Source organism: Erythrolamprus reginae, chromosome 13 (genome assembly GCF_031021105.1).
Source record: "Erythrolamprus reginae isolate rEryReg1 chromosome 13, rEryReg1.hap1, whole genome shotgun sequence".
Classification (NCBI taxonomy): Eukaryota; Metazoa; Chordata; class Lepidosauria; order Squamata; family Dipsadidae; genus Erythrolamprus; species Erythrolamprus reginae.
Window position 1 is genome coordinate 2,447,859 of NC_091962.1, and position 25,095 is coordinate 2,472,953.

At 57.5% G+C, this 25,095-nt stretch overlaps 1 protein-coding gene across 1 annotated transcript in view; it reads left to right on the plus strand.

Annotated features, from left to right (window-relative positions):
• SMG5 (SMG5 nonsense mediated mRNA decay factor) overlaps window positions 1-25,095 on the plus strand; it is a 120,494-nt gene that overhangs the window by 22,462 nt on the left and 72,937 nt on the right. Inside the window, exon 6 of the mRNA XM_070766660.1 lies at window positions 1,347-1,436. Within this exon, the coding sequence (XP_070622761.1) occupies window positions 1,347-1,436 (90 nt within the window). The remainder of the gene's footprint in view (window positions 1-1,346; window positions 1,437-25,095) is intronic.

Below are 25,095 nucleotides of genomic sequence, written 5' to 3' on the forward strand. Positions count from 1 at the left end.
TTTGATGTTAGGTGACTATTTTAGGACTTGAGATATGATAGAACCTAGTAATTTGAAGGTCTCTACTGTTGATTATAGTTCCCCACTCACACCTAAAGTTTGTGAGCAATGAGTCCCTCAAATTACTAGGTTCTATCATATCTCAAGTCCTAAAGTTTGTGAGCAATGGGTCTCTGATTTTATTTTTCCACTGCAGTAGGGAAAGCAAGTAGAATGCTTGGCTGCATAACTAGAGGTATAACAAGCAGGAAGAGGGAGATTGTGATCCCGCTGTATAGAGTACTGGTGAGACCCCATTTGGAATACTATGTTCAGTTCTGAAGACCTCAAGATACAAAAATAGATTGATAAAATTGAACGGGTCCAAAGACGGGCTACAAAAATGGTGGAAGGTCTTAAGCATAAAACGTATCAGGAAAGACTTCATGAACTCAATCTGTATAGTCTGGAGGACAAGGGAAAAGCAGGGACATGATCAAAACATTTAAATATGTTAAAGGTTTAAATAAAGTTCAGGAGGGAAGTGTTTTTAATAGGAAAGTGAACACAAGAACAAGGGGGCACAATCTGAAGTTAGTTGGGGGAAAGATCAAAAGCAACGTGAGAAAATATTATTTCACTGAAAGAGTAGTAGATCCTTGGAACAAACTTCCAGCAGACATGGTTGGTAAATCCACAGTAACTGAATTTAAACATGCCTGGAATAAACATATATCCATTGTAAGATGAAATACAGGAAATAGTATAAGGGCAGACTAGATGGACCATGAGGTCTTTTTTCTGCCGTCAATCTTCTATGTTTCTATAATTAGGAATCTCCTACTGTCGGAAGCATTACCAGCTACTTGGTAAAAAAGGGCATCAGCTTCTCTCGTGTTGGGTAATGACTGCAATAAAGTAATTTATTTACTTTCAGTCAGGTGTGCTCCCTCTTCCATGCTTGCCCGTAATCCGAACCAAGTATCGTCTGTTGTGTATCCTCTTCATTGTGTTGCTTAAGGCTTCTCTATGTCTTTTGTGCCCTATCAGCTCGATATCGGCATGAATTGGCAGGTTGAAAGGTTTTACTACTAAACTCTCTCTTGTCACACCACAAATTCCTCCTAAGTCAAATAATTGAGAACTGGTAACTTAAAGAATAATTTTTGCATGGTGTTTGCACCATTATTTAAACTGTCTCACATTACCTTCTGATTTAATAGGACAGTTATTAGGTGTAGCTTTATAGGTGTAGGGGAGGGAATGGATTTTATTGTTACGTTTCTTAACCTCAACTTTATTGTAATCGTCTGAGATTCCTCCACAGCTCTGCATAAGGCTTCTCTATGTCTTTTGTGCCTTATCAGCTCGATACCAGAATGAGTTGGCAGGTGTCGACACAGAATTGCTGGCTGAAAGGTTTTACTACCAAGCTCTCTCTGTCGCACCACAAATTGGTGAGTATTTAGTAATTTGACGCGCACACACATTGAGACACATTTGTTTTTTGAACTTGTGAACTTTCTGAAATATGCACTTGGCCTTATTTCCTTTTTTTTTTAAAAGTATTTTTTATTAATTTTTCTTAAAATAGACGAACACATACAAACGTTAAACATAAAGTGGGGGTACATTTCCCCCGCTTATCTTGAAAGTATAAATTCAAATACAGAAAAAGAATACATAGTTAAATATATATTGAATATTAAAAAGTGTAGTATATTTGGGTTAGAATTTTCCAAATTTTTACTAATACAGTGAACCCTCGAGTTTCGCGTCCTCAAGGATCGCGAAAGGGCTATTTCGCGAGTTTTCAACCCGGAAGTAAACTCCACCATCTGCGCATGCGTGCCCTTCCACGCATGCGTAGATGGTGGAGTTTCCCCGCCGGGCAGAGGCTTCCCTGGGTCTTCCCCCTCTTGCCCCCGTAAGACCCCAGCGGCGGCGCGAGCAGCGGCGTGGGCGGGCGGGCGGCATTCGCGGGGACACCACAGCTCGGCTCCCCAGCTGGGAAGCGGCCCCAGCAACAGGGCGGGCGGGCGGTGCCCGCGCGCTTGGGGACATCGCAGCTCCGCTCCCCAGCTGGGGAGCCGAGCTAGGGAGTCCCCACCGCGCGCGCGTTGCTGGGGAAAGCGCGCGCGCTTGGGGACATCGCAGCTCCGCTCCCCAGCTGGGAAGCGGAGCTATGGAGTCCCCAAGCGCGCGCGCTTTCCCCAGCAACGCGCGCGCGGTGGGGACTTCCTAGCTCGGCTCCCCAGCTGGAGAGCGGAGCTGCGATGTCCCCAAGCGCGCGGGCACCGCCCGCCCGCCCACGCTGTTGCTGGGGCCGCTTCCCAGCTGGGGAGCCGAGCTAGGGAGTCCCCACCGCGCGCGCGTTGCTGGGGAAAGCGCGCGCGCTTGGGGACATCGCAGCTCCGCTCCCCAGCTGGGGAGCCGAGCTAGGGAGTCCCCACCGCGCGCGCGTTGCTGGGGAAAGCGCGCGCGCTTGGGGACATCGCAGCTCCGCTCCCCAGCTGGAGAGCCGAGCTAGGGAGTCCCCACCGCGCGCGCGTTGCTGGGGAAAGCGCGCGCGCTTGGGGACTCCCTAGCTCCGCTTCCCAGCTGGGGAGCGGAACTGCGTATAGAAGAGAGTGGGGGCGCAGTACGGAGCAGGACTCCAGAGGCGTATAGAAGAGAGTGGGGGCGCAGAACGGAGCAGGACTCCAGAGGCATATAGAAGAGAGTGGGGGCGCAGAACGGAGCAGGACTCCAGAGGCATATAGAAGAGAGTGGGGGCGCAGTACGGAGCAGGACTCCAGAGGCGTATAGAAGAGAGTGGGGGCGCAGAACGGAGGAGGACTCCAGAGGCATATAGAAGAGAGTGGGGGCGCAGAACGGAGCAGGACTCCAGAGGCGTATAGAAGAGAGTGGGGGCGCAGAATGGAGCAGGGTGCCAGAGGCATATAGAAGAGAGTGGGGGCGCAGAACGGAGCAGGGTGCCCGATGCATATAGAAGAGAGTGGGGGCGCAGAACGGAGCAGGACTCCAGAGGCATATAGAAGGGAGTTGGGGCGCAGAACGGAGCAGGACTCCAGAGGCATATAGAATAGAGTGGGGGCGCAGAACGGAGCAGGACTCCAGAGGCATATAGAAGGGAGTTGGGGCGCAGAACGGAGCAGGGTGCCAGAGGCATATAGAAGAGAGTGGGGGCGCAGAACGGAGCAGGACTCCAGAGGCATATAGAATAGAGTGGTGGCGCAGAACGGAGCAGGACTCCAGAGGCATATAGAAGGGAGTTGGGGCGCAGAACGGAGCAGGGTGCCAGAGGCATATAGAAGAGAGTGGGGGCGCAGAACGGAGCAGGACTCCAGAGGCGTATAGAAGAGAGTGGGGGCGCAGAATGGAGCAGGGTGCCAGAGGCATATAGAAGAGAGTGGGGGCGCAGAACGGAGCAGGGTGCCCGATGCATATAGAAGAGAGTGGGGGCGCAGAACGGAGCAGGACTCCAGAGGCATATAGAAGGGAGTTGGGGCGCAGAACGGAGCAGGACTCCAGAGGCATATAGAATAGAGTGGGGGCGCAGAACGGAGCAGGACTCCAGAGGCATATAGAAGGGAGTTGGGGCGCAGAACGGAGCAGGGTGCCAGAGGCATATAGAAGAGAGTGGGGGCGCAGAACGGAGCAGGACTCCAGAGGCATATAGAATAGAGTGGTGGCGCAGAACGGAGCAGGACTCCAGAGGCATATAGAAGGGAGTTGGGGCGCAGAACGGAGCAGGGTGCCAGAGGCATATAGAAGAGAGTGGGGGCGCAGAACGGAGCAGGACTCCAGAGGCATATAGAAGGGAGTTGGGGCGCAGAACGGAGCAGGACTCCAGAGGTATATAGAAGAGAGTGGGGGCCCAGAACGGAGGAGGACTCCAGAGGCATATAGAAAGGAGTGGGGGCGCAGAACGGAGCAGGACTCCAGAGGCATATAGAAGGGAGTGGGGGCGCAGAACGGAGCAGGGTGCCAGAGGCATATAGAAGAGAGTGGGGGCGCAGAACGGAGGAGGACTCCAGAGGCATATAGAAGGGAGTGGGGGCGCAGAACGGAGCAGGGTGCCAGAGGCATATAGAAGGGAGTGGGGGCGCAGAACGGAGGAGGACTCCAGAGGCATATAGAAAGGAGTGGGGGCGCAGAACGGAGCAGGACTCCAGAGGCATATAGAAGAGAGTGGAGGCGCAGTACGGAGCAGGACTCCAGAGGCATATAGAAGGGAGTTGGGGCGCAGAACGGAGCACGGCGCCAGAGGCATATAGAAGAGAGTGGGGGCGCAGAACGGAGCAGGACTCCAGAGGCATATAGAAGGGAGTTGGGGCGCAGAACGGAGCAGGACTCCAGAGGCATATAGAAGAGAGTGGGGGCGCAGAACGCAGCAGGACTCCAGAGGCATATAGAATAGAGTGGTGGCGCAGAACGGAGCAGGACTCCAGAGGCATATAGAAGGGAGTTGGGGCGCAGAACGGAGCAGGGTGCCAGAGGCATATAGAAGAGAGTGGGGGCGCAGAACGGAGTAGGACTCCAGAGGCATATAGAAGGGAGTTGGGGCGCAGAACGGAGCAGGACTCCAGAGGTATATAGAATAGAGTGGGGGCGCAGAACGGAGGAGGACTCCAGAGGCATATAGAAAGGAGTGGGGGCGCAGAACGGAGCAGGGTGCCAGAGGCATATAGAAGAGAGTGGAGGCGCAGTACGAAGCAGGACTCCAGAGGCATATAGAAGAGAGTGGGGGCGCAGAACGCAGCAGGACTCCAGAGGCATATAGAATAGAGTGGTGGCGCAGAACGGAGCAGGACTCCAGAGGCATATAGAAGGGAGTTGGGGCGCAGAACGGAGCAGGGTGCCAGAGGCATATAGAAGAGAGTGGGGGCGCAGAACGGAGTAGGACTCCAGAGGCATATAGAAGGGAGTTGGGGCGCAGAACGGAGGAGGACTCCAGAGGTATATAGAATAGAGTGGGGGCGCAGAACGGAGGAGGACTCCAGAGGCATATAGAAGGGAGTGGGGGCGCAGAACGGAGCAGGGTGCCAGAGGCATATAGAAGAGAGTGGAGGCGCAGTACGAAGCAGGACTCCAGAGGCATATAGAAGAGAGTGGGGGCGCAGAACGGGGCAGGGTGCCGGAGGCATATAGAAGAGAGTGGGGGCGCAGAACGGAGCAGGACCCCAGAGGCATATAGAAGAGAGTGGGGACGCAGAACGGAGCAGGACTCCAGAGGCATATAGAAGGGAGTGGGGGCGCAGAATGGAGCAGGGTGCCAGAGGCATATAGAAGAGAGTGGGGGCGCAGAACGGAGCAGGGTGCCCGAGGCATATAGAAGAGAGTGGGGGCGCAGAACGGAGCAGGACTCCAGAGGCATATAGAAGGGAGTGGGGGCGCAGAACGGAGCAGGACTCCAGAGGCATATAGAAGAGAGTGGGGGCGCAGAATGGAGCAGGGTGCCAGAGGCATATAGAAGAGAGTGGGGGCGAAGAATGAAGCAGGACTCCAGAGGCATATAGAAGAGAGTGGGGGCGCAGAATGGAGCAGGGTGCCAGAGGCATATAGAAGAGAGTGGGGGCGCAGAACGGAGCAGGACTCCAGAGGCATATAGAAGGGAGTGGGGGCGCAGAACGGAGCAGGGTGCCCGAGGCATATAGAAGGGAGTGGGGGCGCAGAATGGAGCAGGGTGCCAGAGGCATATAGAAGAGAGTGGGGACGCAGAACGGAGCAGGACTCCAGAGGCATATAGAAGGGAGTGGGGGCGCAGAACGGAGCAGGACTCCAGAGGCATATAGAAGAGAGTGGGGGCGCAGAATGGAGCAGGGTGCCAGAGGCATATAGAAGAGAGTGGGGGCGCAGAACGGAGCAGGACTCCAGAGGCATATAGAAGAGAGTGGGGGCGCAGAACGGAGCAGGACTCCAGAGGCATATAGAAGAGAGTGGGGACGCAGAACGGAGCAGGACTCCAGAGGCATATAGAAGGGAGTGGGGGCGCAGAACGGAGCAGGGTGCCCGAGGCATATAGAAGAGAGTGGGGGCGCAGAACGGAGCAGGGTGCCCGAGGCATATAGAAGAGAGTGGGGGCGCAGAATGGAGCAGGGTGCCAGAGGCGTATAGAAGAGAGTGGGGGCGCAGAACGGAAGAGGGTGCCCGTGGCATATAGAAGAGAGTGGGGGCGCAGAATGGAGCAGGGTGCCAGAGGCGTATAGAAGAGAGTGGGGGCGCAGAAGGGAGCAGGACTCCAGAGGCGTATAGAAGAGAGTTGGGGTGCAGAAGGGAGCAGGACTCCAGAGGCGTATAGAAGAGAGTGGGGGCACAGAAGGGAGCAGGACTCCAGAGGCGTATAGAAGAGAGTTGGGGTGCAGAACGGAGCAGGACGCCAGATGGATATAAAAGAGTGTTGGGGCGCAGAACGGAGCAGGACTCCACAGGGATATAGAAGAGAGTGGGGGCGCAGAACGGAGCAGGACTCCACAGGGATATAGAAGAGAGTGGGGGCGCAGAACGGAGCAGGACTCCACAGGGATATAGAAGAGAGTGGGGGCGCAGAACGGAGCAGGACTCCACAGGGATATAGAAGAGAGTGGGGGCGCAGAACGGAGCAGGACTCCACAGGGATATAGAAGAGAGTGGGGGTGCAGAACGGAGCAGGACTCCAGAGGCATATAGAAGAGAGCGGGGGCGCAGAACGGAGCAGGACTCCAGAGGCATATAGAAGAGAGTGGGGGTGCAGAACGGAGCAGGACTCCAGAGGCATATAGAAGAGAGTGGGGGCGTAGAACGGAGCACGACTCCAGAGGCATATAGAAGAGAGTGGGGGCGTAGAACGGAGCAGGTTGCCAGAGGCATATAGAAGAGAGTAGGGGCGCAGAACGGAGCAGGACTCCAGAGGCATATAGAAGAGAGTGGGGGCGTAGAACGGAGCAGGACTCCAGAGGCATATAGAAGAGAGTGGGGGCGTAGAACGGAGCAGGTTGCCAGAGGCATATAGAAGAGAGTGGGGGCGCAGAACGGAGCAGGACTCCAGAGGCATATAGAAGAGAGTAGGGGTGCAGAACGGAGCAGGTTGCCAGAGGCATATAGAAGAGAGCGGGGGCGCAGAACGGAGCAGGTTGCCAGAGGCATATAGAAGAGAGTGGGGGCGCAGAACGGAGCAGGACTCCAGAGGCATATAGAAGAGAGTGGGGGCGCAGAACGGAGCAGGACTCCAGAGGCATATAGAAGAGAGTGGGGGCGCAGAATGGAGCACGACTCCAGAGGCATATAGAAGAGAGTGGGGGCGTAGAACGGAGCAGGTTGCCAGAGGCATATAGAAGAGAGTGGGGGCGCAGAACGGAGCAGGACTCCAGAGGCATATAGAAGAGAGTGGGGGTGCAGAACGGAACAGGACTCCAGAGGCATATAGAAGAGAGCGGGGGCGCAGAACGGAGCAGGACTCCAGAGGCATATAGAAGAGAGTGGGGGCGTAGAACGGAGCAGGACTCCAGAGGCATATAGAAGAGAGTGGGGGTGCAGAACGGAGCACGACTCCAGAGGCATATAGAAGAGAGTGGGGGCGCAGAACGGAGCAGGACTCCAGAGGTATATAGAAGAGAGTGGGGGTGCAGAACGGAGCAGGACTCCAGAGGTATATAGAAGAGAGCGGGGGCGCAGAACGGAGCAGGACTCCAGAGGCATATAGAAGAGAGTGGGGGCGCAGAACGGAGCAGGACTCCAGAGGTATATAGAAGAGAGTGGGGGTGCAGAACGGAGCACGACTCCAGAGGCATATAGAAGAGAGTGGGGGTGCAGAACGGAACAGGACTCCAGAGGCATATAGAAGAGAGCGGGGGTGCAGAACGGAGCAGGACTCCAGAGGCATATAGAAGAGAGTGGGGGCACAGAACGGAGCAGGACTCCAGAGGCATATAGAAGAGAGTGGGGGTGCAGAACGGAGCAGGACTCCAGAGGCATATAGAAGAGAGTGGGGGCACAGAACGGAGCAGGACTCCAGAGGCATATAGAAGAGAGTGGGGGCGCAGAACGGAGCAGGACTCCAGAGGTATATAGAAGAGAGTGGGGGTGCAGAACGGAGCACGACTCCAGAGGCATATAGAAGAGAGTGGGGGTGCAGAACGGAGCAGGACTCCAGAGGTATATAGAAGAGAGCGGGGGTGCAGAACGGAGCACGACTCCAGAGGCATATAGAAGAGAGTGGGGGCGCAGAACGGAGCAGGACTCCAGAGGTATATAGAAGAGAGTGGGGGTGCAGAACGGAGCACGACTCCAGAGGCATATAGAAGAGAGTGGGGGTGCAGAACGGAACAGGACTCCAGAGGCATATAGAAGAGAGTGGGGGTGCAGAACGGAGCACGACTCCAGAGGCATATAGAAGAGAGTGGGGGCGCAGAACGGAGCAGGACTCCAGAGGTATATAGAAGAGAGTGGGGGTGCAGAACGGAGCAGGACTCCAGAGGCATATAGAAGAGAGCGGGGGCGCAGAACGGAGCAGGACTCCAGAGGCATATAGAAGAGAGTGGGGGTGCTGAACGGAGCAGGACTCCAGAGGTATATAGAAGAGAGCGGGGGCGCAGAACGGAGCAGGACTCCAGAGGTATATAGAGGAGAGTGGGGGTGCAGAACGGAGCAGGACTCCAGAGGTATATAGAAGAGAGTGGGGGTGCAGAACGGAGCAGAACTCCAGAGGCATATAGAAGAGAGCGGGGGCGCAGAACGGAGCAGGACTCCAGAGGCATATAGAAGAGAGTGGGGGCGCAGAACGGAGCAGGACTCCAGAGGTATATAGAAGAGAGTGGGGGTGCAGAACGGAGCAGGACTCCAGAGGTATATAGAAGAGAGTGGGGGCGCAGAACGGAGCAGGACTCCAGAGGCATATAGAAGAGAGCGGGGGCGCAGAACGGAGCAGGACTCCAGAGGCATATAGAAGAGAGTGGGGGCGCAGAACGGAGCAGGACTCCAGAGGCATATAGAAGAGAGTGGGGGCGCAGAACGGAGCATTACTCCAGAGGTATATAGAAGAGAGTGGGGGTGCAGAATGGAGCAGGACTTCAGAGGCATATAGAAGAGAGTGGGGGCGCAGAACGGAGCATTACTCCAGAGGTATATAGAAGAGAGTGGGGGTGCAGAAAGGAGCAGGACTCCAGAGGCATATAGAAGAGAGTGGGGGCGCAGAACGGAGCAGGACTCCAGAGGCATATAGAAGAGAGTGGGGGCGCAGAACGGAGCAGGACTCTAGAGGTATATAGAAGAGAGTGGGGGTGCAGAACGGAGCAGGACTCCAGAGGCATATAGAAGAGAGTGGGGGCACAGAACGGAGCAGGACTTCAGAGGCATATAGAAGAGAGTGGGGGTGCAGAACGGAACAGGACTTCAGAGGCATATAGAAGAGGGGTGGGGGTGCAGAATGGAGCAGGACTCCAGAGGCCTATAGAAGAGAGTGGGGGCGCAGAACGGAGCAGGGTGCCAGAGGCATATAGAAGGGAGTGGGGGCGCAGAACGGAGCAGGGTGCCAGAGGCATATAGAAGAGAGTGGGGGCGCAGAACGGAGCAGGACTCCAGAGGTATATAGAAGAGAGTGGGGGTGCAGAACGGAGCAGGACTCCAGAGGCATATAGAAGAGAGCGGGGGCGCAGAACGGAGCAGGACTCCAGAGGCATATAGAAGAGAGTGGGGGTGCTGAACGGAGCAGGACTCCAGAGGTATATAGAAGAGAGCGGGGGCGCAGAACGGAGCAGGACTCCAGAGGTATATAGAGGAGAGTGGGGGTGCAGAACGGAGCAGGACTCCAGAGGTATATAGAAGAGAGTGGGGGTGCAGAACGGAGCAGAACTCCAGAGGCATATAGAAGAGAGCGGGGGCGCAGAACGGAGCAGGACTCCAGAGGCATATAGAAGAGAGTGGGGGCGCAGAACGGAGCAGGACTCCAGAGGTATATAGAAGAGAGTGGGGGTGCAGAACGGAGCAGGACTCCAGAGGTATATAGAAGAGAGTGGGGGCGCAGAACGGAGCAGGACTCCAGAGGCATATAGAAGAGAGCGGGGGCGCAGAACGGAGCAGGACTCCAGAGGCATATAGAAGAGAGTGGGGGCGCAGAACGGAGCAGGACTCCAGAGGCATATAGAAGAGAGTGGGGGCGCAGAACGGAGCATTACTCCAGAGGTATATAGAAGAGAGTGGGGGTGCAGAATGGAGCAGGACTTCAGAGGCATATAGAAGAGAGTGGGGGCGCAGAACGGAGCATTACTCCAGAGGTATATAGAAGAGAGTGGGGGTGCAGAATGGAGCAGGACTCCAGAGGCATATAGAAGAGAGTGGGGGCGCAGAACGGAGCAGGACTCCAGAGGCATATAGAAGAGAGTGGGGGCGCAGAACGGAGCAGGACTCTAGAGGTATATAGAAGAGAGTGGGGGTGCAGAACGGAGCAGGACTCCAGAGGCATATAGAAGAGAGTGGGGGCACAGAACGGAGCAGGACTCCAGAGGCATATAGAAGAGAGTGGGGGTGCAGAACGGAACAGGACTTCAGAGGCATATAGAAGAGGGGTGGGGGTGCAGAATGGAGCAGGACTCCAGAGGCCTATAGAAGAGAGTGGGGGCGCAGAACGGAGCAGGGTGCCAGAGGCATATAGAAGGGAGTGGGGGCGCAGAACGGAGCAGGGTGCCAGAGGCATATAGAAGAGAGTGGGGGCGCAGAACGGAGCAGGACTCCAGAGGCATATAGAAGGGAGTTGGGGCGCAGAACGGAGCAGGGTGCCAGAGGCATATAGAAGAGAGTGGGGGCGCAGAACGGAGCAGGACTCCAGAGGTATATAGAAGAGAGTGGGGGTGCAGAACGGAGCAGGACTCCAGAGGCATATAGAAGAGAGTGGGGGCACAGAACGGAGCAGGACTTCAGAGGCATATAGAAGAGAGTGGGGGCGCAGAACGGAACAGGACTTCAGAGGCATATAGAAGAGGGGTGGGGGTGCAGAACGGAGCAGGACTCCAGAGGCCTATAGAAGAGAGTGGGGGCGCAGAACGGAGCAGGGTGCCAGAGGCATATAGAAGGGAGTGGGGGCGCAGAACGGAGCAGGGTGCCAGAGGCATATAGAAGGGAGTGGGGGCGCAGAACGGAGCAGGGTGCCAGAGGCATATAGAAGAGAGTGGGGGCGCAGAACGGAGCAGGACTCCAGAGGCATATAGAAGCGAGTGGGGGCGCAGAACGGAGCAGGACTCCAGAGGCATATAGAAGGGAGTTGGGGCGCAGAACGGAGCAGGGTGCCAGAGGCATATAGAAGGGAGTGGGGGCGCAGAACGGAGCAGGGTGCCAGAGGCATATAGAAGAGAGTGGGGGCGCAGAACGGAGCAGGACTCCAGAGGCATATAGAAGGGAGTTGGGGCGCAGAACGGAGCAGGGTGCCAGAGGCATATAGAAGAGAGTGGGGGCGCAGAATTGAGCAGGACTCCAGAGGCATATAGAAGGGAGTTGGGGCGCAGAACGGAGCAGGGTGCCAGAGGCATATAGAAGGGAGTTGGGGCGCAGAACGGTTCAGGACTCCAGAGGCATATAGAAGGGAGTGGGGGCGCAGAACGGAGGAGGACTCCAGAGGTATATAGAAGGGAGTGGGGGCGCAGAACGGAGGAGGACTCCAGAGGCATATAGAAGGGAGTTGGGGCGCAGAACGGAGCAGGACTCCAGAGGTATATAGAAGAGAGTGGGGGCGCAGAACGGAGCAGGGTGCCAGAGGCATATAGAAGGGAGTGGGGGCGCAGAACGGAGCAGGGTGCCAGAGGCATATAGAAGGGAGTGGGGGCGCAGAACGGTTCAGGACTCCAGAGGCATATAGAAGGGAGTGGGGGCGCAGAACGGAGGAGGACTCCAGAGGTATATAGAAGGGAGTGGGGGCGCAGAACGGAGGAGGACTCCAGAGGCATATAGAAGGGAGTTGGGGCGCAGAACGGAGCAGGACTCCAGAGGTATATAGAAGAGAGTGGGGGCGCAGAACGGAGCAGGGTGCCAGAGGCATATAGAAGGGAGTGGGGGCGCAGAACGGAGCAGGGTGCCAGAGGCATATAGAAGGGAGTGGGGGCGCAGAACGGAGCAGGGTGCCAGAGGCATATAGAAGAGAGTGGGGGCGCAGAACGGAGCAGGACTCCAGAGGCATATAGAAGAGAGTGGGGGCGCAGAACGGAGCAGGGTGCCAGAGGCATATAGAAGCGAGTGGGGGCGCAGAACGGAGCAGGGTGCCAGAGGCATATAGAAGAGAGTGGGGGCGCAGAACGGAGCAGGACTCCAGAGGCATATAGAAGAGAGTGGGGGCGCAGAACGGAGCAGGGTGCCAGAGGCATATAGAAGAGAGTGGGGGCGCAGAACGGAGCAGGACTCCAGAGGCATATAGAAGGGAGTGGGGGCGCAGAACGGAGCAGGGTGCCAGAGGCATATAGAAGAGAGTGGGGGCGCAGAACGGAGCAGGACTCCAGAGGCATATAGAAGGGAGTGGGGGCGCAGAACGGAGCAGGGTGCCAGAGGCATATAGAAGAGAGTGGGGGCGCAGAACGGAGCAGGACTCCAGAGGCATATAGAAGGGAGTTGGGGCGCAGAACGGAGCAGGGTGCCAGAGGCATATAGAAGAGAGTGGGGGCGCAGAATTGAGCAGGACTCCAGAGGCATATAGAAGGGAGTTGGGGCGCAGAACGGAGCAGGGTGCCAGAGGCATATAGAAGGGAGTTGGGGCGCAGAACGGAGCAGGACTCCAGAGGTATATAGAAGAGAGTGGGGGTGCAGAACGGTTCAGGACTCCAGAGGCATATAGAAGGGAGTGGGGGCGCAGAACGGAGGAGGACTCCAGAGGTATATAGAAGGGAGTGGGGGCGCAGAACGGAGGAGGACTCCAGAGGCATATAGAAGGGAGTTGGGGCGCAGAACGGAGCAGGACTCCAGAGGTATATAGAAGAGAGTGGGGGCGCAGAACGGAGCAGGGTGCCAGAGGCATATAGAAGGGAGTGGGGGCGCAGAACGGAGCAGGGTGCCAGAGGCATATAGAAGGGAGTGGGGGCGCAGAACGGAGCAGGGTGCCAGAGGCATATAGAAGAGAGTGGGGGCGCAGAACGGAGCAGGACTCCAGAGGCATATAGAAGAGAGTGGGGGCGCAGAACGGAGCAGGGTGCCAGAGGCATATAGAAGCGAGTGGGGGCGCAGAACGGAGCAGGGTGCCAGAGGCATATAGAAGAGAGTGGGGGCGCAGAACGGAGCAGGACTCCAGAGGCATATAGAAGAGAGTGGGGGCGCAGAACGGAGCAGGGTGCCAGAGGCATATAGAAGAGAGTGGGGGCGCAGAACGGAGCAGGACTCCAGAGGCATATAGAAGGGAGTGGGGGCGCAGAACGGAGCAGGGTGCCAGAGGCATATAGAAGAGAGTGGGGGCGCAGAACGGAGCAGGACTCCAGAGGCATATAGAAGGGAGTGGGGGCGCAGAACGGAGCAGGGTGCCAGAGGCATATAGAAGCGAGTGGGGGCGCAGAACGGAGCAGGGTGCCAGAGGCATATAGAAGAGAGTGGGGGCGCAGAACGGAGCAGGACTCCAGAGGCATATAGAAGAGAGTGGGGGCGCAGAACGGAGCAGGGTGCCAGAGGCATATAGAAGAGAGTGGGGGCGCAGAACGGAGCAGGGTGCCAGAGGCATATAGAAGCGAGTGGGGGCGCAGAACGGAGCAGTACTCCAGAGGCATATAGAAGGGAGTTGGGGCGCAGAACGGAGCAGGGTGCCAGAGGCATATAGAAGGGAGTGGGGGTGCAGAACGGAGCAGGGTGCCAGAGGCATATAGAAGAGAGTGGGGGCGCAGAACGGAGCAGGACGCCAGAGGTATATAGAAGAGAGTGGGGGTGCAGAACGGAGCAGGACTCCAGAGGCATATAGAAGGGAGTTGGGGCGCAGAACGGAGCAGGGTGCCAGAGGCATATAGAAGGGAGTGGGGGTGCAGAACGGAGCAGGACGCCAGAGGCATATAGAAGAGAGTGGGGGCGCAGAACGGAGCAGGACTCCAGAGGCATATAGAAGGGAGTTGGGGCGCAGAACGGAGCAGGGTGCCAGAGGCATATAGAAGAGAGTGGGGGCGCCGAATTGAGCAGGACTCCAGAGGCATATAGAAGGGAGTTGGGGCGCAGAACGGAGCAGGGTGCCAGAGGCATATAGAAGGGAGTTGGGGCGCAGAACGGAGCAGGACTCCAGAGGTATATAGAAGAGAGTGGGGGTGCAGAACGGTTCAGGACTCCAGAGGCATATAGAAGGGAGTTGGGGCGCAGAACGGAGCAGGGTGCCAGAGGCATATAGAAGGGAGTTGGGGCGCAGAACGGAGCAGGACTCCAGAGGTATATAGAAGAGAGTGGGGGTGCAGAACGGTTCAGGACTCCAGAGGTATATAGAAGGGAGTGGGGGCGCAGAACGGAGGAGGACTCCAGAGGTATATAGAAGGGAGTGGGGGCGCAGAACGGAGGAGGACTCCAGAGGCATATAGAAGGGAGTTGGGGCGCAGAACGGAGCAGGACTCCAGAGGTATATAGAAGAGAGTGGGGGTGCAGAACGGTTCAGGACTCCAGAGGCATATAGAAGGGAGTTGGGGCGCAGAACGGAGCAGGGTGCCAGAGGCATATAGAAGGGAGTTGGGGCGCAGAACGGAGCAGGACTCCAGAGGTATATAGAAGAGAGTGGGGGTGCAGAACGGTTCAGGACTCCAGAGGCGTATTGAAGAGAGTGGGGGTGCAGAACGGAGGAGGACTCTAGAGGTATATAGAAGAGAGTGGGGGCGCAGAACGGAGGAGGACTCCAGAGGCATATAGAAGGGAGTGGGGGCGCAGAACGGAGCAGGACTCCAGAGGCATATAGAAGAGAGTGGGGGCGCAGAACGGAGGAGGACTCCAGAGGCATATAGAAAGGAGTGGGGGCGCAGAACGGAGGAGGACTCCAGAGGCATATAGAAGAGAGTGGGGGCGCAGAACGGAGCAGGACTCCAGAGGCATATAGAAGGGAGTGGGGGCGCAGAACGGAGGAGGACTCCAGAGGCATATAGAAAGGAGTGGGGGCGCAGAACGGAGCAGGACTCCAGAGGCATATAGAAGGGAGTGGGGGCGCAGAACGGAGCAGGGTGCCAGAGGCATATAGAAGAGAGTGGGGGCGCAGAACGGAGCAGGACTCCAGAGGCATATAGAAGAGAGTGGAGGCGCAGTACGGAGCAGGACTCCAGAGGCATATAGAAGAGAGTGGGGGCGCAGAACGGAGCAGGGTGCCCGAGGCATATAGAAGAGAGTGGGGGCGCAGAACGGAGCAGGACCCCAGAGGCATATAGAAGAGATTGGGGGCGCAGAACGGAGCAGGACTCCAGAGGCATATAGAAGAGAGTGGAGGCGCAGAACGGAGCAGGGTGCCAGAGGCATATAGAAGAGAGTGGGGGCGCAGAACAGAGCAGGGTGCCCGAGGCATATAGAAGGGAGTGGGGGCGCAGAACGGAGCAGGACTCCAGAGGCATATAGAAGAGAGTGGGGGCGCAGAACGGAGCAGGGTGCCAGAGGCATATAGAAGAGAGTGGGGACGCAGAACGGAGCAGGACTCCAGAGGTATATAGAAGAGAGTGGGGGTGCAGAACGGAGCAGGACTCCAGAGGCATATAGAAGAGAGTGGGGGTGCAGAACGGAACAGGACTCCAGAGGCATATAGAAGAGAGTGGGGGTGCAGAACGGAGCACGACTCCAGAGGCATATAGAAGAGAGTGGGGGCGCAGAACGGAGCAGGACTCCAGAGGTATATAGAAGAGAGTGGGGGTGCAGAACGGAGCAGGACTCCAGAGGCATATAGAAGAGAGTGGGGGCGCAGAACGGAGCAGGACTCCAGAGGCATATAGAAGAGAGTGGGGGCGCAGAACGGAGCATTACTCCAGAGGTATATAGAAGAGAGTGGGGGTGCAGAATGGAGCAGGACTTCAGAGGCATATAGAAGAGAGTGGGGGCGCAGAACGGAGCATTACTCCAGAGGTATATAGAAGAGAGTGGGGGTGCAGAATGGAGCAGGACTCCAGAGGCATATAGAAGAGAGCGGGGGCGCAGAACGGAGCAGGACTCCAGAGGCATATAGAAGAGAGTGGGGGCGCAGAACGGAGCAGGACTCCAGAGGCATATAGAAGAGAGTGGGGGCGCAGAACGGAGCAGGACTCCAGAGGCATATAGAAGAGAGTGGGGGTGCAGAACGGAGCAGGACTCCAGAGGCATATAGAAGAGAGTGGGGGCACAGAACGGAGCAGGACTTCAGAGGCATATAGAAGAGAGTGGGGGTGCAGAACGGAACAGGACTTCAGAGGTATATAGAAGAGAGTGGGGGTGCAGAACGGAGCAGGACTTCAGAGGCATATAGAAGAGAGTGGGGGTGCAGAACGGAACAGGACTTCAGAGGCATATAGAAGAGAGTGGGGGCGCAGAACGGAGCAGGACTCCAGAGGTATATAGAAGAGAGTGGGGGTGCAGAACGGAGCAGGACTCCAGAGGCATATAGAAGAGAGTGGGGGCACAGAACGGAGCAGGACTTCAGAGGCATATAGAAGAGAGTGGGGGCGCAGAACGGAACAGGACTTCAGAGGCATATAGAAGAGGGGTGGGGGTGCAGAACGGAGCAGGACTCCAGAGGCCTATAGAAGAGAGTGGGGGCGCAGAACGGAGCAGGGTGCCAGAGGCATATAGAAGGGAGTGGGGGCGCAGAACGGAGCAGGGTGCCAGAGGCATATAGAAGGGAGTGGGGGCGCAGAACGGAGCAGGGTGCCAGAGGCATATAGAAGAGAGTGGGGGCGCAGAACGGAGCAGGACTCCAGAGGCATATAGAAGCGAGTGGGGGCGCAGAACGGAGCAGGACTCCAGAGGCATATAGAAGGGAGTTGGGGCGCAGAACGGAGCAGGGTGCCAGAGGCATATAGAAGGGAGTGGGGGCGCAGAACGGAGCAGGGTGCCAGAGGCATATAGAAGAGAGTGGGGGCGCAGAACGGAGCAGGACTCCAGAGGCATATAGAAGGGAGTTGGGGCGCAGAACGGAGCAGGGTGCCAGAGGCATATAGAAGAGAGTGGGGGCGCAGAATTGAGCAGGACTCCAGAGGCATATAGAAGGGAGTTGGGGCGCAGAACGGAGCAGGGTGCCAGAGGCATATAGAAGGGAGTTGGGGCGCAGAACGGAGCAGGACTCCAGAGGCATATAGAAGGGAGTTGGGGCGCAGAACGGAGCAGGGTGCCAGAGGCATATAGAAGAGAGTGGGGGTGCAGAACGGTTCAGGACTCCAGAGGCATATAGAAGGGAGTGGGGGCGCAGAACGGAGGAGGACTCCAGAGGTATATAGAAGGGAGTGGGGGCGCAGAACGGAGGAGGACTCCAGAGGCATATAGAAGGGAGTTGGGGCGCAGAACGGAGCAGGACTCCAGAGGTATATAGAAGAGAGTGGGGGTGCAGAACGGTTCAGGACTCCAGAGGCATATAGAAGGGAGTTGGGGCGCAGAACGGAGCAGGGTGCCAGAGGCATATAGAAGGGAGTTGGGGCGCAGAACGGAGCAGGACTCCAGAGGTATATAGAAGAGAGTGGGGGTGCAGAACGGTTCAGGACTCCAGAGGCGTATTGAAGAGAGTGGGGGTGCAGAACGGAGGAGGACACCAGAGGTATATAGAAGAGAGTGGGGGCGCAGAACGGAGGAGGACTCCAGAGGCATATAGAAGGGAGTGGGGGCGCAGAACGGAGCAGGACTCCAGAGGCATATAGAAGGGAGTGGGGGCGCAGAACGGAGCAGGGTGCCAGAGGCATATAGAAGAGAGTGGGGGCGCAGAACGGAGCAGGACTCCAGAGGCATATAGAAGAGAGTGGAGGCGCAGTACGGAGCAGGACTCCAGAGGCATATAGAAGAGAGTGGGGGCGCAGAACGGAGCAGGGTGCCCGAGGCATATAGAAGAGAGTGGGGGCGCAGAACGGAGCAGGACCCCAGAGGCATATAGAAGAGATTGGGGGCGCAGAACGGAGCAGGACTCCAGAGGCATATAGAAGAGAGTGGAGGCGCAGAACGGAGCAGGGTGCCAGAGGCATATAGAAGAGAGTGGGGGCGCAGAACAGAGCAGGGTGCCCGAGGCATATAGAAGGGAGTGGGGGCGCAGAACGGAGCAGGACTCCAGAGGCATATAGAAGAGAGTGGGGGCGCAGAACGGAGCAGGGTGCCAGAGGCATATAGAAGAGAGTGGGGACGCAGAACGGAGCAGGACTCCAGAGGCATATAGAAGAGAGTGGGGGCGCAGAACGGAGCAGGACCCCAGAGGCATATAGAAGAGATTGGGGGCGCAGAACGGAGCAGGACTCCAGAGGCATATAGAAGAGAGTGGAGGCGCAGAACGGAGCAGGACTCCAGAGGCATATAGAAGGGAGTTGGGGCGCAGAACGGAGCAGGGTGCCAGAGGCATATAGAAGGGAGTTGGGGCGCAGAACGGAGCAGGACTCCAGAGGTATATAGAAGAGAGTGGGGGTGCAGAACGGTTCAGGACTCCAGAGGCATATAGAAGGGAGTGGGGGCGCAGAACGGAGGAGGACTCCAGAGGTATATAGAAGGGAGTGGGGGCGCAGAACGGAGGAGGACTCCAGAGGCATATAGAAGGGAGTTGGGGCGCAGAACGGAGCAGGACTCCAGAGGTATATAGAAGAGAGTGGGGGTGCAGAACGGTTCAGGACTCCAGAGGCATATAGAAGGGAGTTGGGGCGCAGAACGGAGCAGGGTGCCAGAGGCATATAGAAGGGAGTTGGGGCGCAGAACGGAGCAGGACTCCAGAGGTATATAGAAGAGAGTGGGGGTGCAGAACGGTTCAGGACTCCAGAGGCGTATTGAAGAGAGTGGGGGTGCAGAACGGAGGAGGACACCAGAGGTATATAGAAGAGAGTGGGGGCGCAGAACGGAGGAGGACTCCAGAGGCATATAGAAGGGAGTGGGGGGCGCAGAACGGAGCAGGACTCCAGAGGCATATAGAAAGGAGTGGGGGCGCAGAACGGAGCAGGACTCCAGAGGCATATAGAAGGGAGTGGGGGCGCAGAACGGAGCAGGGTGCCAGAGGCATATAGAAGAGAGTGGGGGCGCAGAACGGAGCAGGACTCCAGAGGCATATAGAAGAGAGTGGAGGCGCAGTACGGAGCAGGACTCCAGAGGCATATAGAAGAGAGTGGGGGCGCAGAACGGAGCAGGGTGCCCGAGGCATATAGAAGAGAGTGGGGGCGCAGAACGGAGCAGGACCCCAGAGGCATATAGAAGAGATTGGGGGCGCAGAACGGAGCAGGACTCCAGAGGCATATAGAAGAGAGTGGAGGCGCAGAACGGAGCAGGGTGCCAGAGGCATATAGAAGAGAGTGGGGGCGCAGAACAGAGCAGGGTGCCCGAGGCATATAGAAGGGAGTGGGGGCGCAGAACGGAGCAGGACTCCAGAGGCATATAGAAGAGAGTGGGGGCGCAGAACGGAGCAGGGTGCCAGAGGCATATAGAAGAGAGTGGGGACGCAGAACGGAGCAGGACTCCAGAGGCATATAGAAGAGAGTGGGGGCGCAGAACGGAGCAGGACCCCAGAGGCATATAGAAGAGATTGGGGGCGCAGAACGGAGCAGGACTCCAGAGGCATATAGAAGAGAGTGGAGGCGCAGAACGGAGCAGGGTGCCAGAGGCATATAGAAGAGAGTGGGGGCGCAGAACAGAGCAGGGTGCCCGAGGCATATAGAAGGGAGTGGGGGCGCAGAACGGAGCAGGACTCCAGAGGCATATAGAAGAGAGTGGGGGCGCAGAATGGAGCAGGGTGCCAGAGGCATATAGAAGAGAGTGGGGACGCAGAACGGAGCAGGACTCCAGAGGCATATAGAAGAGAGTGGGGGCGCAGAACGGAGCAGGGTGCCAGAGGCATATAGAAGAGAGTGGGGGCGCAGAACGGAGCAGGGTGCCAGAGGCATATAGAAGAGAGTGGGGGCGCAGAACGGAGCAGGGTGCCAGAGGCATATAGAAGGGAGCGGGGGCGCAGAACGGAGCAGGACTCCAGAGGCATATAGAAGGGAGTGGGGGCGCAGAACGGAGCAGGGTGCCAGAGGCATATAGAAGAGAGTGGGGGCGCAGAACGGAGCAGGACTCCAGAGGCATATAGAAGAGAGTGGAGGCGCAGTACGGAGCAGGACTCCAGAGGCATATAGAAGAGAGTGGGGGCGCAGAACGGAGCAGGGTGCCCGAGGCATATAGAAGAGAGTGGGGGCGCAGAACGGAGCAGGACCCCAGAGGCATATAGAAGAGAGTGGGGGCGCAGAACGGAGCAGGACTCCAGAGGCATATAGAAGAGAGTGGGGGCGCAGAACAGAGCAGGGTGCCCGAGGCATATAGAAGAGAGTGGGGGCGCAGAACGAAGCAGGACTCCAGAGGCATATAGAAGAGAGTGGGGGCGCAGAACGGAGCAGGACTCCAGAGGCATATAGAAGAGAGTGGGGGCGCAGAACGGAGCAGGACTCCAGAGGCATATAGAAGAGAGTGGGGGCGCAGAACGGAGCAGGACTCCAGAGGCATATAGAAGAGAGTGGGGGCGCAGAACGGAGCAGGACTCCAGAGGCATATAGAAGAGAGTGGGGGCGCAGAATGGAGCAGGACTCCAGAGGCATATAGAAGAGAGTGGGGGCGCAGAACGAAGCAGAACTCCAGAGGCATATAGAAGAGAGTGGGGACGCAGAACGGAGCAGGACTCCAGAGGCATATAGAAGAGAGTGGGGGCGCAGAATGGAGCAGGGTGCCAGAGGCATATAGAAGAGAGTGGGGGCGCAGAACGGAGCAGGACTCCAGAGGCATATAGAAGAGAGTGGGGGCGCAGAACGGAGCAGGACTCCAGAGGCATATAGAAGAGAGTGGGGGCGCAGAACGGAGCAGGGTGCCAGAGGCATATAGAAGAGAGTGGGGGCGCAGAATGGAGCAGGGTGCCAGAGGCATATAGAAGGGAGCGGGGGCGCAGAACGGAGCAGGGTGCCAGAGGCATATAGAAGAGAGTGGGGGCGCAGAACGGAGCAGGACTCCAGAGGCATATAGAAGGGAGTGGGGGCGCAGAACGGAGCAGGGTGCCAGAGGCATATAGAAGAGAGTGGGGGCGCAGAACGGAGCAGGACTCCAGAGGCATATAGAAGAGAGTGGAGGCGCAGTACGGAGCAGGACTCCAGAGGCATATAGAAGAGAGTGGTGGCGCAGAACGGAGCAGGACTCCAGAGGCATATAGAAGAGAGTGGGGGCGCAGAACGGAGCAGGGTGCCCGAGGCATATAGAAGAGAGTGGGGGCGCAGAACGGAGCAGGACTCCAGAGGCATATAGAAGAGAGTGGAGGCGCAGAATGGAGCAGGGTGCCAGAGGCATATAGAAGAGAGTGGGGGCGCAGAACAGAGCAGGGTGCCCGAGGCATATAGAAGGGAGTGGGGGCGCAGAACGGAGCAGGACTCCAGAGGCATATAGAAGAGAGTGGGGGCGCAGAATGGAGCAGGGTGCCAGAGGCATATAGAAGAGAGTGGGGGCGCAGAACGGAGCAGGACTCCGGAGGCATATAGAAGAGAGTGGGGGCGCAGAATGGAGCAGGGTGCCAGAGGCATATAGAAGAGAGTGGGGACGCAGAACGGAGCAGGACTCCAGAGGCATATAGAAGGGAGTGGGGGCGCAGAACGGAGCAGGGTGCCAGAGGCATATAGAAGAGAGTGGGGGCGCAGAACGGAGCAGGACTCCAGAGGCATATAGAAGAGAGTGGAGGCGCAGTACGGAGCAGGACTCCAGAGGCATATAGAAGAGAGTGGTGGCGCAGAACGGAGCAGGACTCCAGAGGCATATAGAAGAGAGTGGGGGCGCAGAACGGAGCAGGGTGCCCGAGGCATATAGAAGAGAGTGGGGGCGCAGAACGGAGCAGGACTCCAGAGGCATATAGAAGAGAGTGGAGGCGCAGAATGGAGCAGGGTGCCAGAGGCATATAGAAGAGAGTGGGGGCGCAGAACAGAGCAGGGTGCCCGAGGCATATAGAAGGGAGTGGGGGCGCAGAACGGAGCAGGACTCCAGAGGCATATAGAAGAGAGTGGGGGCGCAGAATGGAGCAGGGTGCCAGAGGCATATAGAAGAGAGTGGGGGCGCAGAACGGAGCAGGACTCCGGAGGCATATAGAAGAGAGTGGGGGCGCAGAATGGAGCAGGGTGCCAGAGGCATATAGAAGAGAGTGGGGACGCAGAACGGAGCAGGACTCCAGAGGCATATAGAAGAGAGTGGGGGCGCAGAACGGAGCAGGACTCCAGAGGCATATAGAAGAGAGTGGGGGCGCAGAACGGAGCAGGGTGCCAGAGGCATATAGAAGGGAGTGGGGGCGCAGAACGGAGCAGGACTCCAGAGGCATATAGAAGAGAGTGGGGGCGCAGAACAGAGCAGGGTGCCCGAGGCATATAGAAGGGAGTTGGGGCGCAGAACGGAGCAGGGTGCCAGAGGCATATAGAAGGGAGTTGGGGCGCAGAACGGAGCAGGACTCCAGAGGTATATAGAAGAGAGTGGGGGTGCAGAACGGTTCAGGACTCCAGAGGCGTATTGAAGAGAGTGGGGGTGCAGAACGGAGGAGGACACCAGAGGTATATAGAAGAGAGTGGGGGCGCAGAACGGAGGAGGACTCCAGAGGCATATAGAAGGGAGTGGGGGCGCAGAACGGAGCAGGACTCCAGAGGCATATAGAAAGGAGTGGGGGCGCAGAACGGAGCAGGACTCCAGAGGCATATAGAAGGGAGTGGGGGCGCAGAACGGAGCAGGGTGCCAGAGGCATATAGAAGGGAGCGGGGGCGCAGAACGGAGCAGGGTGCCAGAGGCATATAGAAGAGAGTGGGGGCGCAGAACGGAGGAGGACTCCAGAGGCATATAGAAGGGAGTGGGGGCGCAGAACCGAGCAGGACTCCAGAGGCATATAGAAAGGAGTGGGGGCGCAGAACGGAGCAGGACTCCAGAGGCATATAGAAGGGAGTGGGGGCGCAGAACGGAGCAGGGTGCCAGAGGCATATAGAAGAGAGTGGGGGCGCAGAACGGAGCAGGACTCCAGAGGCATATAGAAGAGAGTGGAGGCGCAGTACGGAGCAGGACTCCAGAGGCATATAGAAGAGAGTGGGGGCGCAGAACGGAGCAGGGTGCCCGAGGCATATAGAAGAGAGTGGGGGCGCAGAACGGAGCAGGACCCCAGAGGCATATAGAAGAGATTGGGGGCGCAGAACGGAGCAGGACTCCAGAGGCATATAGAAGAGAGTGGAGGCGCAGAACGGAGCAGGGTGCCAGAGGCATATAGAAGAGAGTGGGGGCGCAGAACAGAGCAGGGTGCCCGAGGCATATAGAAGGGAGTGGGGGCGCAGAATGGAGCAGGACTCCAGAGGCATATAGAAGAGAGTGGGGGCGCAGAACGGAGCAGGGTGCCAGAGGCATATAGAAGAGAGTGGGGACGCAGAACGGAGCAGGACTCCAGAGGCATATAGAAGAGAGTGGGGGCGCAGAACGGAGCAGGACCCCAGAGGCATATAGAAGAGATTGGGGGCGCAGAACGGAGCAGGACTCCAGAGGCATATAGAAGAGAGTGGAGGCGCAGAACGGAGCAGGGTGCCAGAGGCATATAGAAGAGAGTGGGGGCGCAGAACAGAGCAGGGTGCCCGAGGCATATAGAAGGGAGTGGGGGCGCAGAACGGAGCAGGACTCCAGAGGCATATAGAAGAGAGTGGGGGCGCAGAATGGAGCAGGGTGCCAGAGGCATATAGAAGAGAGTGGGGACGCAGAACGGAGCAGGACTCCAGAGGCATATAGAAGAGAGTGGGGGCGCAGAACGGAGCAGGGTGCCAGAGGCATATAGAAGAGAGTGGGGGCGCAGAACGGAGCAGGGTGCCAGAGGCATATAGAAGAGAGTGGGGGCGCAGAACGGAGCAGGGTGCCAGAGGCATATAGAAGGGAGCGGGGGCGCAGAACGGAGCAGGACTCCAGAGGCATATAGAAGGGAGTGGGGGCGCAGAACGGAGCAGGGTGCCAGAGGCATATAGAAGAGAGTGGGGGCGCAGAACGGAGCAGGACTCCAGAGGCATATAGAAGAGAGTGGAGGCGCAGTACGGAGCAGGACTCCAGAGGCATATAGAAGAGAGTGGGGGCGCAGAACGGAGCAGGGTGCCCGAGGCATATAGAAGAGAGTGGGGGCGCAGAACGGAGCAGGACCCCAGAGGCATATAGAAGAGAGTGGGGGCGCAGAACGGAGCAGGACTCCAGAGGCATATAGAAGAGAGTGGGGGCGCAGAACAGAGCAGGGTGCCCGAGGCATATAGAAGAGAGTGGGGGCGCAGAACGAAGCAGGACTCCAGAGGCATATAGAAGAGAGTGGGGGCGCAGAACGGAGCAGGACTCCAGAGGCATATAGAAGAGAGTGGGGGCGCAGAACGGAGCAGGACTCCAGAGGCATATAGAAGAGAGTGGGGGCGCAGAACGGAGCAGGACTCCAGAGGCATATAGAAGAGAGTGGGGGCGCAGAACGGAGCAGGACTCCAGAGGCATATAGAAGAGAGTGGGGGCGCAGAATGGAGCAGGACTCCAGAGGCATATAGAAGAGAGTGGGGGCGCAGAACGAAGCAGAACTCCAGAGGCATATAGAAGAGAGTGGGGACGCAGAACGGAGCAGGACTCCAGAGGCATATAGAAGAGAGTGGGGGCGCAGAATGGAGCAGGGTGCCAGAGGCATATAGAAGAGAGTGGGGGCGCAGAACGGAGCAGGACTCCAGAGGCATATAGAAGAGAGTGGGGGCGCAGAACGGAGCAGGACTCCAGAGGCATATAGAAGAGAGTGGGGGCGCAGAACGGAGCAGGGTGCCAGAGGCATATAGAAGAGAGTGGGGGCGCAGAATGGAGCAGGGTGCCAGAGGCATATAGAAGGGAGCGGGGGCGCAGAACGGAGCAGGGTGCCAGAGGCATATAGAAGAGAGTGGGGGCGCAGAACGGAGCAGGACTCCAGAGGCATATAGAAGGGAGTGGGGGCGCAGAACGGAGCAGGGTGCCAGAGGCATATAGAAGAGAGTGGGGGCGCAGAACGGAGCAGGACTCCAGAGG